The 17636-nt window shown below is 40.0% G+C and overlaps 1 protein-coding gene across 2 annotated transcripts in view; it reads left to right on the top strand.

The window, feature by feature from the left end:
• rusc2 (RUN and SH3 domain containing 2) overlaps nt 1-17636 on the top strand; it is a 30293-nt gene that overhangs the window by 5283 nt on the left and 7374 nt on the right. The window contains exons 2-6 of one of the 2 annotated variants that reach the window (XM_055039389.1): nt 9179-10849; nt 11500-12088; nt 13928-14605; nt 16388-16576; nt 17253-17420. In XM_055039389.1, the coding sequence (XP_054895364.1) occupies nt 9347-10849; nt 11500-12088; nt 13928-14605; nt 16388-16576; nt 17253-17420 (3127 nt within the window). In that variant the 5' untranslated portion in view covers nt 9179-9346. The remainder of the gene's footprint in view (nt 1-9178; nt 10850-11499; nt 12089-13927; nt 14606-16387; nt 16577-17252; nt 17421-17636) is intronic. The other variant, XM_055039390.1, reaches the window with a different exon arrangement.

Raw genomic sequence — 17636 nt, 5'->3', positions numbered from 1 at the left:
TTATAAAAATGCTGTATATATCAAATATGACTTAAAAGAAATTTAACTTTCTGATTTAAGACCTTGAAATTGGGTCTTTGTCTCTTTTAAAACTCCTACTCTTTCTGAAACTGCCTTCAGGATGTCATTATAACATGACTCCTCAATTAACCCTTCAGCAAAGTTTTTATCAGCATTGCAATGAGATGTTTGCTCATCGCTCCTGGCTAGTCTGAAGGAGTTGGGAGGGGGGAATGGTTGCCATGGAGATTGAAATACCTGTCAAACATGCATGAAAGAATCAGGTATGTTTTTGATGAGGGAATAACATCATAACATGATGTGAAACTAAAAAAAACTTTGATTTTAATAATACTGCCCCTTTAAAAAAAAGCTACACTGGAAATGTTACAACCTGAAATGGGAATTCCTCAAAGAACCTATCCTTTAATTTCTTCAATATCAAATCAAACTGTTCTTATAATCATTAAATGTGTCCCTGTAGATTGCTTTTTCCTGTAAAATGTTCAACATGTCTGCCTTGACCATCAGTGGCCGTCTAAACTGGGTTTTCCCCAACAAAGAAGTTCCTGTTCTAAATTGGGGCTGGTGGGACAGCCAGTTCTCCACTGGTTCTATAAAAGAAACTCACCAAAGAACCACAACTCAGAGAGCCATGTTGGAGCCAAGTCAATACGTCACTAAAAATGCCTCAAATGTAAATGTTAAATACAGTTATAAGACCAAATATGACCAAATACATAAAGTCTAATTTAGAAATGCTGTTTTAAAAAGCGAGCAGGGATTTTTTACGCAGAATTATTTCTCTTGTTGGTATTTATTAACCATCCTGTAAACAGAAGGAACACACTGAATTCAAACTGAATTCAATAACTCGTCCTAGCAATAATAATGGAGCTGTCAGTGTTTATGAACAGAGCTGTAGACAATGTTTATAGATTCAGCTGATAATAGAAACTACTGCAGCGAGTCTCATTTAATAGTCTTATTTAATGCTTTTGTTTTGGTTTTGATTATCAGCTTCATTTAAAAATGTCATTTTCATAAATTAGCTTATGTTGTGGGAAACTTCAGCTCATTTAAGCATCTGAAATGTGCTTAAATAAATATTGATTTATTTTTAGTTTTTTCATTTTTATCTACTTATTTATTTATGTTTATATTATTAAATTGCAGGTTATTAATTTTTTTGACTTAAGTATTAGACACTAAAAATATTCTTATTGGTTTATTTTTCAGTTTATTATAACTTTTTTTCATTTTCACATATTAATTTTTGTCTTTTAATTTATTAAATTCAATCTTTCAGTTTTTACTGAGCAGTTAGGCAAAAAAAAATTTTTCTAAACTATTATAATATAGTTATAATATATGAACTATATAAGCTGCGTAGCTTCCCAGATCAGCTTCAGGAACGATTCATTCTTATTTTCTGTTTCTTGGTTTGCGTTTTTTGGTCGAATCTTTTTGTGTCAGTGTCCGCTAAGCTAATCACTGTGGCATTACAGGATTAGTGCCTCAGCAGCGTTCAGCCAAAGACCTTTTCCTGAACCACCTCAGCATCAGTGTGTCAGCCAACGTGCCTCCTCTCCGCTCCGTTCAGCTGTTCTTCGGCGTTTCTCTGGTTATGTAACTGAGGGCCTCCAGAGGTTTGCATGTCTGTCTTTGGAAACGTCTCGGTGAGGGCTGCAATGTTAATCTGCAGTGTCAGGATCTCCAGTTTTCAGCGCCACTGTGTGCAGATATGATTCATGCTCTGTTGTGTTTTTCATTTTTTTCTCCTGTGGAGTGATTTTCTCTCTTATCAGCAGCTGAGGACGGTAAATAAGGTCTATGTGACTGAGTCTGGCTCCAGAGTTGGGTAGTAACTAGTTACATTTACTCAATTACATGTACTTGAGTAACGTTTCTGAAAAAAAAATTACTTTTAGGAATATTTTTATTGCACATTTACTTGAGTATTTTTATTAAGAAGTAATAACATTTTTATTTAGCGGATTCTCTATCCACTGAATGACCTAAAAACTTGCAGTTTTTGTTCAAGTTCCATAAGTTTTTTTATTGAGAAAAACTGATTTGGAAAATTTTTCTTTTACCTGATTTTATACTTTGTGAATTATTGTAATTTCTTTCCTTAAATTATCAACATTTCCACTTAATTTTGCAAAGTGGCTCATTTATGTAATTTTTAAATATTAAATGTTTGATAATTTGATCAGTTACTTTGTATTTGAGTAGACTTTTTACCAAATACTAGTTTTATAAGAGAAAATGCATACATAAATAACCAAGAACAAAACAATTAATTTTCCATGACTTTTATGTTTGAAAAGAAGAAGAAAGTAGTGAACGCTTATTTAATCCTACCCCTTATCTCAGTTTAATAAAATATATTACTTAAAGATTCAATAATTAATCCATTTTAAAAAATGAAAAACCATGTTATGGTATTTATTTACCTGTTCAATATACTGTGCTAACACCTAACAAAGAATTGCATTAAATAGACAAAATGATTATAAACAAACACTGAAAACAAGACAAGAAAAATTACAGACCCATGATAATAATAATAATTAATAATAATAATAATGACAAAAGTAAATAACATCTGGACATACAGCAACTTTTTGCCCATAAATCTATAAATTATTCACAATCTGTTATATAACAACAAAAATATGTTTTAAACTTAATAATAAAATTCCTGAAGTGGATTTTTCAAAAATATTCTGATTTTTTAAAAATGGGTCTTTCCAGTGTTTCAGTTGCTCATTATTCATTGAGCTTCTTTAGAAATCTCGACTGTTGACGCTGACATTAGCGTTAGCGTCTGTGCTGCTGCTACATGTTTAGCATTGAGATGCTAATTTAGCCTTGAGTGGCTTCGCTGATAGGCTAACTCCTTTTAGCACAACTTGAACACGACAATTGTAATTTCCGTCCCATTAGATTGTTTGTAGGAGCAGAAATGAACAAAGCTTAATGGTTTCCCTGAGTCTCTGACTGCATTGCTGCTCTGATTTAAAGTTGCTCTGACAACGCTTTGGTGGTGCTGCGTGTGTGTGTGTGTGTGTGTGTGTGTGTGTGTGTGTGTGTGTGTGTGTGTGTGTGTGTGTGTGTGTGTGTGTTTAGGTGAATACACCCTGGCCTGCTCTGTATTTCAGCCTCGTTTGTCTGACTGTGAAAGAGCACTACGTGCTGCAGGGACTTCATTAATAACCCGTTCATGTTCTCATTGTGTTGTTCTGATGAAGAGAACAGAATGGTCCAGCAGGAAGTTCACCTCAGTGTGCAAACTGTACAAGCTTGAGAAACGGTGCTTTAAAACTTTAACCCTCGTGTGACCAGAACTTTCTGTTTACTCCCCTTGTCCTAGGGCCCTAACAAAATTCAGCAAATTAATTGAATGTTTAAGTTCAAAATCTATTTTGCATGATGAAACAATTTGGTACTTATCAGTTCAATTAAATGTAATAATTTTTTTTAACATGTATTGTTGTTAAACAATACAAAAAGACAATCTGGACGTGTAAATTACACGTTTTTTTTACTTTTTACCACAAACCAAGTGTTGCAGCAGTTTTGTCTTACACAGTAAAGGTTTATTACTGTAATTATACAGATGTGAAGTTATTACTTCTGAATTAATTATACTGAAAAGGAACAAAAAGTTTGCATTCCCACTGAACAATAATAGCTGATCTACCATACTTATATTTTTAACAATCTATATTTTTAATGATGACTGACCCTTCATTTTTGCTTAATTTCCTGTAGATGCAAAAGAGAGCTTTTTGGAGAAAAAATTTAGAAAAATTATGAATCAGCTGTTTTATTTTGAATGACATTTACTTCAGTTTCAACCTTTCAAATCAAATAATCATCAAGTTAATGAAATTTTAACCCTTTCAAAAAGGGAAATATAAAACAACGCAAAAAAACAACGCAAACAAAAAGCCCCAAAAACTAATTTTAGATCCGAAAGTTTTTTTTGCCTCATTATTATATTCAGTAATAAGAACATAATTTGGGTGACTTTCTTTCAAAATGGTCGCAATATTTATCCAAGTTTATAAAAAAATAAAACCTGATTTCAGTGCAGCAAAGCTGGCATTTCTGAAAAGTCTCTCAATAAACTTGGTTTTAACTTTTATTAAACTTGGTTATAAAAAGACAATTTATTTTGTTGTACTTTACATTTTCCTGTACAAGAAAGTCATTTTTACTCTGATTACGAATTAAAAGTCTCCATCTGCGTTTCAAGGCCAAATTTCAGTTTTGAATTCCGTTCAAAATCAAAAGGTCCCCAGGCCGCACTTTGGATCCCCTGATCTGAAGTGAACTCTTGCTGGATATGAGTTCATGTCCACGCCTGTTGGTGGCGCCAGCACTTGGCGCATTAGTTACGCAAGCTTTTGTAAGCTCCTCAAGTTCAGGCAGACAAACACCAGAGGAGGGAAGCTGCGTTAATCCTGGAGGGGAAAGCTGGGATCGAGGTCATGTTTTCATCTTCAGCTGCCTGACAACACGCAAACATCCCCGGTGCTGACCCGGACCTCTCAGGGTCGAGTTGTTTTCCTAACGCAGCAAACCCAATCAGCTGAAGATTTAAACCTGCAGGAACTTTTATTTTAAGAAAAAAACTGTTACCATGTCGTGACAGTTTAGTATGAGAGATAATCTGAAAAAGTGGATCTCAGTCTGAAGAAATGCATCGCTCTTGAGCAAAAGCAACCAATCAGAGCCATGAGGACAGTGTTAGTGCTGTCAATTGTCCTCATGTACACGCTGTTCAATTTGCTAATGGTGGGGGAACAATTTACCATTACAGAAAAACTGTCTGTCTGTCATCATTGGTAGCTATGCTAACTAGTCTGAGCATTCTCAACAAGTTATGCTAACTTTAGCACAGTAGAGAGCAATTGGAAGGGTGATTGATAGCGCTAAGACCCGCCTCATAGCTCTGATTGGTCGTTTTTTTTAGTTAGCACTGAGAGAAGGCAGAGGAACTCACAGATTATCACAGATTATCTGTCTCATACCACACTGTTACACTACATTTTATATAATTTATTTTACTATTAAAATAGTTTTAAATAAAAAATATACTTTCATTGAAAAATAATCTGTTTTATAATTTGTTTAAATAGATTTTGTCTTTTGTAAAAAAAAAAAAGTCAGTTTTTAAATTAAAAAATATTTTCTAAAACTATTTTCAGTAAAAATATTTTTATGAAAACAATCAAACTAATAATTTTTTTTATTAAAAAATATTTTTCTCTGACATTTTTTAAAATAAAAGTGACATGCTCCAGTTCTGAGGGTACAAAAAGCAGAATATTTCATGATACAACCTACAATGTTGATTTTTAAAAGACAACTCTTTGATTTTTTTTAAATTTTGTTTGGTTTAGAAAACACAAGATTGTTATCAGACATCAGTAAACTCCAGGTTTAGCTCGAAGAAGAAAAACCCCTACGGTCAACCCAACTTCTCCAAGTTGTGATGAAGCCTTCAGGAATGTTAAATTACAGCGTTTCGTTGAATCAGCTCCTCCCTCCAGACGTCCTCAGCAGTGTTTTGGTGAACAGGAGCAGCGAACAAAAGCTGCATTCATCTCCAGCAGAGGGAGGATGTGCAGGGAGACACATACAGACTGTTCCTCTGTGGCAGGATGAGGAGAGGCAGCATGCAGTTCACACAGAGCAGGATGGGGAATGACGGATTTAAAGCCACATTCACATCAGAAAACACCTGGTTCTGGCTAACAGGAACATTCTGATCATTTCAGATCATTTTAATGGGGAGGACTTTGGGTCATCCATCCCTCCTTAACTTTGAGTTTTGAATGTCTGGAATATCAACAGAAAGCAGTCTGGGAATCCTGAAGTTATTTTCTTTCCCTGCTTTTACACAAGAGGCCTGCTGTTATTTTTATTTCACAGATTAAACTGGACTGTATTCTGTAGACCATAGGTGTCAAACTCTGGCCCGCGGGCCAAATTTGGCCCGCAGTGTAATTATATTTGGCCCGCGAGGCAATTTCAAAATAATATTAGACATTTACGTCAGAAATGAGGCATTAAATGTTTATTTAAATTTTATTTAATATATTTAATATTTTATTTTATATATTAAATATATTTTATTTAATATAATATGTTTTATTATTATTAGTAACTCAATTTTGCACACCTGCACTTTTAAGTTAGATAAGCTTTGCTTGTTCAATATTTATTGTTATTTTAGAACTTGTTTGGGTCCATATTAAAAGATTCATTTGTTCAACCTTGGCCCGCGACTTTGTTCAATTTAAAGTTTTGGCCCACTGTGTATTTGAGTTTGACACCCCTGCTGTACACAATAAGAACTCCATGAATCATGCCCATCACTCGCCGGTCTGGACGTGTAAATTGGCTTTTCCTGGTGAGGAAGGGCTGCCTGCTCGTCCACCTCTGCTCATATATTCGTGGAAATGTAGCCCTGATTGTATAAGTGGGAGGATATCCTTCGTTTCAGCTTTGCTTCCTCATCCTGTACAGCTCCATAAATAGGCCAGCTTCCCACCCTGTTCTCATAGAAACTGGATTCCTTATTCACTAAAATTTTATCCTTAAATTAATTCTGATTTGACAGTTTTTCCATTAGAATAAGCGACGCCTTGTATCCCCCCAGACTGTTGAGTTGTTGAAAGAGCTAAATGCCTCTCTAAGCTAAGCTTCACTAAATCTACTTTGTTGGTCTGTTGTATTTGAGTGGTTTCTTGCTGAGTCATTCCCTTTGTCCAAACAGTCTCTTGTATTTCTTCTTCTTTCCTGAAGACATCCTTGTTGGCATTTTGAGGTGTATGAACAGAAGTTACGCTAATATATTATTTTTATATTAGCGTAAAAATCTTTTCTGGCCACCATTACACTCTGCAAAAACAAAATCTTACCAAGTACATTTGGTCTACTTTCTACTGCAAATATCCTAGCATAAAACAACATGAAATTAACCAACAAGTAACTTTTCAGCGAGATATAGATGCTTGTTGAAAGTAAATATATCCTTAGTATTGATAAAAATGACTAATTCCATTGGCCAATAATTTCACCTATAACAATAATTTTTTTCCATGTTTCAAGAGAAATAATCTGGTTCAACTTTTTCATGAATATTAAGGAATTATTGACTTAAAACAAGCTCATATAAATTGCTGTAAAGTTACTTGTAAGTTACTTTCGTATTATTTGAAATGTTCAAAGATGTTTGCACTAAAAATTAGACAGAAAATAGTTGGTAAGATTTTGTATTTTTACCATGCCAGCAAGGTGCACTTATCTAGTTTTTAGCTATAAGTTTTAGCAATTAGCATGCTAACTAAGGTCCTGCCTTGATTGGCAGCATTAAGACCCTCTTGTCTGCAATTGGTTGTTTTAGACCGGTGCATTTCTTCAGGCGGCACTGGAAGACGGTGGAATGGCTCTATCTTTTTAAGATTTATCTGTCTCATGTTTGTCACAATATATGGACAGTGTTATTAAATATGTAAAAAAGAACATTTTGTGTAAAAGTTACATGCTGTGGCTTTAATCTGTATTTGAGTCAATTACTTACCTATTTAAATCACTAACCCTGTAATCCTCTCTTAACCACTCTTCATTGTATGTCCAAACACACATTATGCAATCATACTTTCTGCCCCAGCAGCTAATCTCTTAAGCCCCTTTGGGTTTCCTTTGTCAAGCATTGTCTTGCTCATTAAGCTAATACTGGTACATCCTGCTAAGAGAAAAATCAGTGGGCCAAGACACATTAAAATTGGTTGAAAAGAGCTAAATAAATGGGTGAGTTATTCACGGTTTTGGATGGACGTTTAGTGGAGGATTCGCTTCTTTATTCAAACCCAAGTCTTTGCTAATAAGGTCATCCAGCTGGAGAACCATTCCAGTTGTCATACTGGTGTTAGCATGATAACATTAGAAAGGGGAGAACAGTCAAAGTAACAGGCAGCAGTTATTGAGCTTAATCTGAAAAATTACTAATTATAATGATATATGAATGTAAGAGGGGGGAAAGTAAGTCAATTATTGTTGATTGGATGAGACTGAAAAAAATGTGATATATCTTTTGCAATCTGTTAAGTTCATCCATATAAAATATAGCATGTAATTATGCACATGTGACGTGTCTGTTCAGGGTTTTGTTTTGAAGGAGAGAACTGATTGCAGGGTATTATGAAAGTGGTCTTATTTTACCCGGCAACAGAGACGACGATGATGATGGTGGTGTCTGAGTTTCAGCGTGTCTGTGCCTTTGAGGCGGTGATATGTGAATGAGATTATCGTCCTGTTAGAGAGTCAGCTGCTTGCTGTTTATCACGTGATGCTGATTCACTCTGTCCACATTTAAACACTTTGTGCTTGTAGGTTTGTGTAGCTCAGGAACTCCTGGAGGACTCCAACGTTTAGATGAATCCCTTCTGCAACCACTTGATGCATCCCTTAGCCGAAGGAGCGGATAACTTCCGGTGATGAAGCGGAAGTTATCCGCTGCAGAGACCCATAATGCACCGATCAGGCTTTTACTTTTACACAGAATCATGGGGAAGATTTGCTCATATTTAACAAAAAGTAACAAATCATTGAACAAAAACTGTGGTCCAAGTTTGTTTTTTGAATCAATCTCAAAGTTAAGGCATTACAATGTACACATTAAAGCACATGTCCCTAAACTAGGGATGCTCTACATATTGACATCAATAAAATACTTATCCCATTGGCAGATTATTTTACTTAAAACACGCCGTTTTTCCCTTGTTATTAGTGTTAGTGGTCTAGTTTCTACTGCAAATATCTTAGTAAATTTGAAATGACACAAAATTAACTTAACTTTTCAGCAAGATGTAGGAGCTTGATTTAAGTTAGTAATTTTTTCATATTGGTAAAAATAATAACTAATTCCATTGAATTATTAGAGTATTTCAATCACAACATGAAAAATAAGTCTTGTTATAAGTAAAATAATCTGCTAGTGGACCTAGAGATTTTTGACTTAAAACATGGTAAAAAGTGACATATAAGTTAATTTTGTCTCATATATTTGCACTAGAAATTAGACCAAAAACACTTAAGGCTTTGCAAACATGTTGCTTCCTCTCCTCATGTCTCTGTCTCTTGTTTTTTTGTCCAGATGTACCACTCTGATCACGGTGTGGACTTCCCTGACCTCTGCTTCCAGATCCCCGGCGGTCCTACAGAACTGGGCCCAGCTGAGTGAAAACAACAACTGCAAACTAAAAAAACCTTTAGCCTCAATCTGCTTCTGTAAATCCAACTCCTACCTTCCTCCTCTGGGACCATGGACAGCCCTCCGAAGGTTTCTGGAGAAACGCTGATTGTACATCACATTCCCTTGGTGCATTGTCAGGTTTCTGGGGGCTGCGGCGGATCTCTGAAGAGGACCAACCCGTTCAGCCCGCCGGAGAGCCTTGGCCTGAGCCGCACCACGTCACTGCCGGAGAGGGATGTCCTGCAGAGGGAGGCTCTGCTCTACAGCAGCCTGATCCAGACCTCCAGCGGCTCCTGGTCCTCCAGCGTGGGGAAAGAGAAGCGACGTGGCGGCGGGCGAGGCGGGAGCACGGCAAGCGACGACTCATCGTTCACCTCCAGCAACTCAGAGGACCTGCTGATCACGGCTCACACCTTACCCAGAGCCAAACCGAGGAATAGGAACCCTCTGCGCCGCAATCCGTTCCTCCTGAACACCAACGAAGACGAGGATGAGGAAGATGAAGAAGACAGCGACAACCTCCACGGTTACCTGGAGGACTCGTCCTTCCACCTGCACAGCGAGACGAACGCCGCGCTGGACGACGCCATGGCTCCTTTCCTGGGGTTCGCGTCAGAGCCGTTCCTGCTGCACAGCTCCGGCACAGGGAGCAGTCGGGAATCTCTGAGGGCGGCGTCCTCGGATCTGTCCAACCACCTGGACGACCTGGACGTCCTGGGATTGGACAGGGAGCGCCGCCACGGCAGCAGCGGCTCCAACATGTCCATGGACTGTGGCGAGCATGACTGGGTGGACGACGACGAGGAAGAAGACGATGATCAGCCGATGAGATGCGGCGAAAGCAGCAAGACGGGTTCATACTCGTCTGGCTTGTCCAATCAGCACTGCTCCTGCTGCGCTCTGTCCCAGAACTTCCAGGACACCTTCCCCGAACCGTTCCCGGACTTCCAGCAGGGCTACTGCAGCGACTCGTCCTGCAACAGCTCCGAAGGCGTCCTCGTCAACTTCAGCGCCATTTACAACAAGATGAACAACGGCATCCCAGAAAAGCAGCCGCCGGCGACTGGCACATCGTCTGTCCCCAATTTCCACGGAAACCAACAGGACGCCGAAGGGGGAGAGGCGTTTTACCTGGACCTTCACACCTCCCCGACCGAGCCGCCGCCATCCTGTTTCGCCAAAGCCTTCCCGCTCATCCGAGAGCCGCGCCTCTCCAGTTCCTCTGCCTGCTCCTGCTCCATGGAGCACCAGGCGACACTCGACCTCGACGCCAACTGCAACTCCTTCCACCCTCCTCACGCCGCGGGGTCATCTGGCGACCTCGCTTCCTGTCTGCAGAGCCAGGCGCGCCTCGTCGTCGCCACCCAGAACTACTACAAGCTGGTGACCTGTGACCTCTCGTCCCAGTCATCCCCGAGTCCAGCGGGTTCGTCGGTCAACAGCTGCTCCTCTGAGCACAGCAAAGGCAGCCCCACGCCGACCCAGCCCAGCGAGTACTTCCTGTTCAGGCAGCGAGGCGAGGAGCAGGGGCTGGAGGAAGAGGAGGAGGACGAAGATGGAGGGTCTTCTCGAGTGAGTGGAGAATCCGGATTTATTAGTTTCTGCAAATTATGAACCTTTTGTCATTAATTTGTCATTAAAACCATGTTATAATATTCATGTTTTACATAATGTGCTAAAGAACCAACAGCAAATTATCTTAAAAAATCAAAATGGTTACAAATTAATTCTCTTAACAAGACAAGAAAATCTGGAGATAGTAATAATAATAGTTTTCAAGTGTATTATAATATTTGCACTAGAAACTAAACTAAAATTACTTTGAAAGATTTAGTGAATTTGCTATAAACGTTGGTGAGTAAATCTAAAATTTAAAAATAAATACATAAAAAAATGGAGTTGTTCTGATGGTTAGGTTTATCACAATAACCCATTTTGCTGGACGATAAATTGCGAAGTTATTGCGATAAACGATAATATTGTTGTTTTAAGACAACTTTCATGTTATATGATTTTGCCATAACCATGCAAGAACTTAAACTAAATTTTAATTTCCAATGAACATTTTAACACTGGACCTGGAAGACATTTTAAATATCCAAAATGAACAAACAAAACAACAGAAACAACAAATAAAATAAATTATTAAGTTTCTCTAAACAAAACAGTTTGAGACCAAGAAGTTTGACTTGTTTGCTTTTGTCCATTTTCTTTTGATTCAGCGAGATGATGATGACGATGATAAAGACGACGAAGAGAAGAAGAAGAAAAATGGCGGTCAGCAGGTCGCTGAAGCGGCTGGAGTCGCTCCTTCCGTCATCGAAGGCCAGGTGTACGTCAACATTTCTCCTCCGATGGCTCAGCGGAGCGTCATCGGCGGCAGCGGAGCGCCCTCCGGAGGCCGCCCACGTTCCCGCAGCTACGACCGCAACCTGGACAGGTGTCCGTCTCCGCGGCTCGGCTCGCTGGAGCGCATGCTGAGCTGCCCCATGCGGCTGAGTGACGGCGCTGCGCAGGCCGCCACGCCGCCTCCTCCGCCGCCGCGCGTCACCTCCTTCGCTGAGATTGCCAGGAGCAAACGCAGACACGGCGGCGCAGGCGGGTCGCCTTCCACGAAGGCGGCAGCAGACCCGTTTTCCTCCACCTACTCCACCCACTCGCACTCGTCTGTGGATTTCTCCCCCATCCTGGAGCAGCGTGTCGAGTCCGTCAGTCCGGCGGTGTCGCCGGTGCGCTTCACCAGGTGTTACAGCCAAGGAAGCATCGAGCGCCAACTGGAAGGGGCGAAGGAGAGCCAAGCCAAGGCAGAAGGTACATCCCCCCTTACTCCACAGCAAGGGTGTCTAAGATGTGGAGTCTTCATGAATGTCTATAGCTGTTGTCAGGAAGTGCCATTCGATAAATAATGTCATTTTTAAGGGACTTTTAAGGCAATTTTGCTTTAAAAGTGTCATTAATGACCAAATAATAATTTATCTGGGGGTTTTAGGAGCCATTCTCTGCCTGGATGATCAATAAGTCACAGAGAAAAGAGTTACAATTGTGGAGGGAAAAGTATTCCTCTGAAAATAAAGTCAAAAGAAAAACATTTAAGTCTCATTTGAAGCTAAAAGTTAAGAAATGACACAAATGTTTTCACAGTGTAAATTTCACTTATAATGAGGCATCATTCCATGTTATAAGTTAAATAATAATAATAATAATAATCAGTGGAACTATGCTTTTTTATAAATATTAGGGAATTATTGACAAGCTCCTATATCTTGCTGAAAAGTTACTTGTATTTAAGTTAGTTTTGTCATTTTTCAAGTGAACTTGAACTAAAAACTAGACCAAAAATTTTTGGTTTTGTTTTTTTTTTGCAGTGTTTAATTTGTGGTGGAATTGAGAGCTTTTTCTCCTTGCTGTGTCTCAAAGGCCTGTCATGATTTAGAGCCACAACAAGCAGCTGTCCAGCTTCTCAGGATCATATATTATTAATCAGATTTCAGTTTCTTAGCAGCTTCCTTTATAAAAAGCTCTGCGAAAGCAAATCGCCCAGTAACGATACTAACAAGCAGCTTCAGGAAGAAGCTCATCTGTCTAATGGACCAATGGAAGTGTTAGAATCAGAACAGACGGATAATGGAGCAGATTTTACAAACAGAAAGACAAGAAGCTTTCTGTCCTAGAGCTCTCTATGTGATGCGGCTCAGCTGCGCCCCCGGTGGCCGAGAGGTGAAGACGGCGGTGGGCCGGACTTTATCAGTGACAAACAGCTTGCGCAACGCGCCTGACGTCACACACGCTCCTGTCTGTCATGCAGCAGAGTGGGTCCATAAACAGCAAGTGAAACAGTTTTTGAGTCGCTGCAGAAAAGCGTTTCTCCCCTGTTCTTCTCATTCATGCAGGGCCTCAGGTTCGGTATGTCTGCGCGTGATTTTATTGTTTTTTGGGTGGAGATTCCTGGTGAGAGAGAGAGAGAGCGTGGCGGTGGTCTGGCTGTCTGGCAAGCTAACTTTGTGACTGGGCAGTTTTTGCTGTTTTCCATTTCAGCCTTCAGGCTTTGCTGGAAAGAGTTTAGTCAGCTCACAGGAATATTTTTTAATTCAATCTCTTTATTGTTGGTTCATTGCTTTAACCTTATGTGTTAATAATCAGCCAGTTATTCTTTAAACCAGTGAAACAAGATGTGGGGTCAAATGTTGAGAAAGAATCAATATTCGATTTAGTTTTGGTTTCATAAATTATGAACTGCGTTTTAAATAATCTGTAATCTGAATGGAATAGAAGAAGATTGTGTTATTTTATGAGCTCCATAACCGATGTTTGTACTAGTTTGGTTTTTGTGTCCCCACACCTGTCACAGTAAGCAATAACTTAATAAATTAAAACAAACTCAATTATTTCAATTTTTATGATTTATTGTTTTTCTTTTTTTTCTCTCTTTCTACCAAAAACTGGTGTTTTTGTCTCAATCCCAAGGAGATTTGTTTACAGAATCTTCATAGTTTCAGTTGTTTTGTTTATTTATTTTGGACATTTAAAATGTCTTCCGGTTCCAGTGTTAAATGTTAAACTGCTCTTTTTGTGTTGTTCATGATCAAATAAATGAGTTGAGCTGAGTTTTTCTTTCCCGTTGCTAACCCATCCTGGTTCTGTCTCGTCCAGGTGTTCTGTCGAGCTCGTCAGAAAGTCCGCCAGCAGTGGTCCGTTACAGTAAGGACCAGCGGCCCACCACCCTCCCCATCCAACCCTTCACCTTCCACCACCAGTTCACCTCCAAACCCCCCCAGCCCAAGCCGCTGCTGCCATTACTCACCGGCTACGTCTCTGGAATGCAGGCTCGCCCCTGTTCGGGGTCCGGGTCCGGTTCTGGAGGTCCAGTCGGTGAGGAAAGCGAAGAAGCAGCTGAAATCGGACCCGGCTACCAGAGTTCCCGCAGCGCCACGGCTCCTCCGACCGAAACAGTCCGGCCTTCGCCTCTAGGGAGCTACTCCCCGGTCCGCCTGCAGGGGGCGCCAAGCTCCGGGAGCTGCTCCACCTGCACCCCCAGCCCCAAGCCGGCACACAGCCGCTCCTGTCCACTTTCGGCCGGACTCGGCTCACTGCACACCCCGCCTGCGGGGAGGCAGGGAAACGGGTCGGCGCTGTTAGCTCACACTCCTCCGCCTCCGTCTCTGGGGGTGAAGCGAGGCGTGGTGCCGCCCACGCTGCCCGCTGTGCAGGGACAATGTCTCCACCATAACGGACCAGCGCTTCACACCGACACCCTGAGCCCACTGGGCTGTCTGGACTCTGGAAAACTCTCAGACAGAGGAAAAGGATCTGGAAGCAGAGCTCAAAATGGTAGGTTCCACAAAAAGCCAGAAACGCTGAGGCCTGGTATATCTGGGAAAACTAATGTTTGTATCAGTTTCCTAGGTAGAAAAAGAAAGGAGTAAATTTACGCCAAAACTTTTAATTGTTGAATGTTTGCAAGAAAAAAAATATATATTTTAAGATTAATCTCAGAAATTTTCTGGAACAGTGAAAATTTTGGGACTCAAAATGCTAAAAATTGTCTGAAAAACCATAAATAAAAAAAAATTGACTTTTGAAACTCAAAAATTTTCATCTGTTTTATAGAACATTTTTTTAGGTTAATCTCAAATTTTGTTTTCTACTAAATTTTCCATGTTTCAAAGTCAGAACTTTTCAAGAAATTTATGAGATTATTTTCAAAATTGTATTTCTTTTCTAGAAAATTTTTGACTTTTCAAATCAGAAATTTTCCAACATTTTTTAAAATTAATCTCTTAAATTTCTGAGTTTTGCCTTGCAAATATTCAACTTTTCAGCCATCTCGGTCTGTCTTTTATCAAGGACGAACTGTTCATGATCATGCCTCAGCTTTTCAGTCAGATTGCAGTCCGGTCTTTGACTAGGCCACTCCAAAATCCTTAGTGTTCTTGCATTCAGAAGTGGATTTGCAGCTGTGCTTTGACACGATGTGCGTAACTCAGGTGTGTTTGACCTGAAACCGCATTTTCCTTCAGGATTTACTACTGAAGAAAATAATTAATGGTTCTGTGAGTTACAGCAGGTCAACGCATCCCCACATCATCACTGTACCACCACCGTGTTCCACTGTCAATGTGGTGGTCTTGTTCTGAATTTTCTATGCATCATGATGAAATTTGTTTGATTCAAGACATGCAAAACAAAAACAGAAGAAATGAGTGAGGGGGCAAAACCTTAGCTTTGGTTCTTTATCTTTTTTGTCTGCTGTCTGTTTCCACTGAGCCTTTTCTTTCTATAAATAGTCAAGAAGTTTTCTGTAAAAGGAGAACTACTTTCATGATCTTTTAATGAACCATCTTCAGTAAATTCTGTTTGCAAAACGTTTTTATATTTCCATTTGGGTCTCAACTTCTGAAAACAGCACAAGAGCTTAAAAGAATCATGTAGCCATATATTCAGCAACAAGTTAATGTATTTTGGTGTCTGGAAAAGGAGCCATCACAATCAACAGTCAATGTGACGTTACCTCACAACCCCAGCAAAGCCATCCTATTACCTAGCAATCCTGGCTGAGCTACAGCATGTTTGGTCAGCTGGTTTTACCGCTGAATGCACTGTGCAATGGCTTTTGGAAAAGACAAGAGCTTCACTGTTGACTTACCATTTAGAAACCGCTTGCTGCATTCTTGTTGGTTGTGCAGGAGGCTCTATGTCTGCTTTTCAAAGATGAATAATTGTAAAATTGAGCATCTGTTTGTAGCCATTTTCACGTTTGAGTGTAGATGTTGAGTTGGGGGGCGTGGCCATGATGAGACACTCTAAAACAGCTCAATCTGACTAAAATTATATTATTTAAGAATGATTTTGTACAAAAATATTTTAGTTTGGAACCTTAGATATATTCTAAAATGTTCAAAGAAGCATAATAGATCACCTTTTATATTGATGCAAACCTAAAAAGCGCTCCAGCACATTCTTACTGTTCTCTTTTTCTCTTCTCCTCCCTCTGCTCATGCATGCTCTTTGATGTTCCTCTTTCATCTGCATGCATGTTTCATCATTTCACTCCACAAACCTCCATTTATCCTCCATCCTCACATCACTAACCCGCTCCACCCACCCCCACAGCGCACCACCTCTCCCCCCAGGCTCTGAAATGGAGAGAGTACCGTCGCCGGAACCCCCTGGGTGTAGAGAGGGCCCCTGGGGGCCACTCTGCTGCCAACATGGAGCTCAGGAGGGCTGGGGGGCCGCGCCCCACCCGACGCAATGTGTTCGATTTCCCAACGGCGCCGTCCTCGCTGGGTTGGCCCCATGGTGCTCAGGCTTCCTTAATCCAGGGGTGTCCAAACGCTTTCCCTGCATCGCAAAAACTCAAACTCTTACCAAGTACTTTTGGGCTCGTTTCCAGTGCAAATATTTCAGTACATTTCAAATAAGTCAAAACTAACTTACAAATAACTTTACAGCAAGATATAGGAGTTTGTTTTAAGTCAGTAAATCCTTAATAATGATGAGAAAGTATGAGTTCAACTTGAGTTTTATTTAACTTATAATTTATGGGGAAAATGTCCTGTTATAAGTGAAATAATCTGCCAATGGAACTGGTACTTCTTGGGCAACAGTAAGGAGTTTTTGACTTAAAACAAGCTCCTTAATCTTCCTTAAAAGTTGCATATGAGTTTTGACTTATTTCAAGTGTAGTAAGATATTCGCACTGGAAATTAGACCAAAAAGAGATTTTCTGTTTTTGCAGTGTGGGGGCCCAAACTGGCAAATTGAATCTACTGGGGGGCCACAAAATTCATTAAATTTAAAATGGAAAAATTTACAACACAGTATTAGGGACATGCTAAGAATACACAAATTGCCCCCGTGCCACATTTTGGACACTTTTTCCTTAGACAGTTCTGAAAAGCTTAGAGAATGGCCGAAGCCAACAGAGAGACCGTTATTAAGCAGGTCTGTTATGTTTTTATCTGTTTGCTTGCAGCCGGTCAGTCGGCGAAGCTGCAGCAGAGCTACAGCGACTTCCTGCCGGATTATTTCTCCCTGACGGAGAAACCGCCGGAGGAGTTCTGCCTGTCGCCTGACGCCTCCACTTCCTCTTCCTGCTACTCCTCACAGTCCCACGTCTCAGTGGATCTGACGCAGAAAAGAGGTATGGCGTCTGAAAGGTTAATAGCTAAAGGTATTGATGAACCTAAAACTTTTGTGAACATTTTATTGTCTGAGAATAACTAAAAAAAAAAACTAAATCTCACCAAGTATTTTTGGTCCAGTGGTTTCTAGTGAAAATATCTTGGTTCACTTAAAATAAACTTTTCAGCAAGATTTAGGAGTTTGTTTTAAGTAAATGATTGTTGTATTTTTTTTA

Source organism: Poeciliopsis prolifica, unplaced genomic scaffold, assembly GCF_027474105.1.
Source record: "Poeciliopsis prolifica strain line A6 unplaced genomic scaffold, Auburn_PproV2 SCAFFOLD014, whole genome shotgun sequence".
Taxonomy (NCBI): Eukaryota; Metazoa; Chordata; class Actinopteri; order Cyprinodontiformes; family Poeciliidae; genus Poeciliopsis; species Poeciliopsis prolifica.
This window is presented reverse-complemented; position numbering and strand designations above follow the sequence as displayed.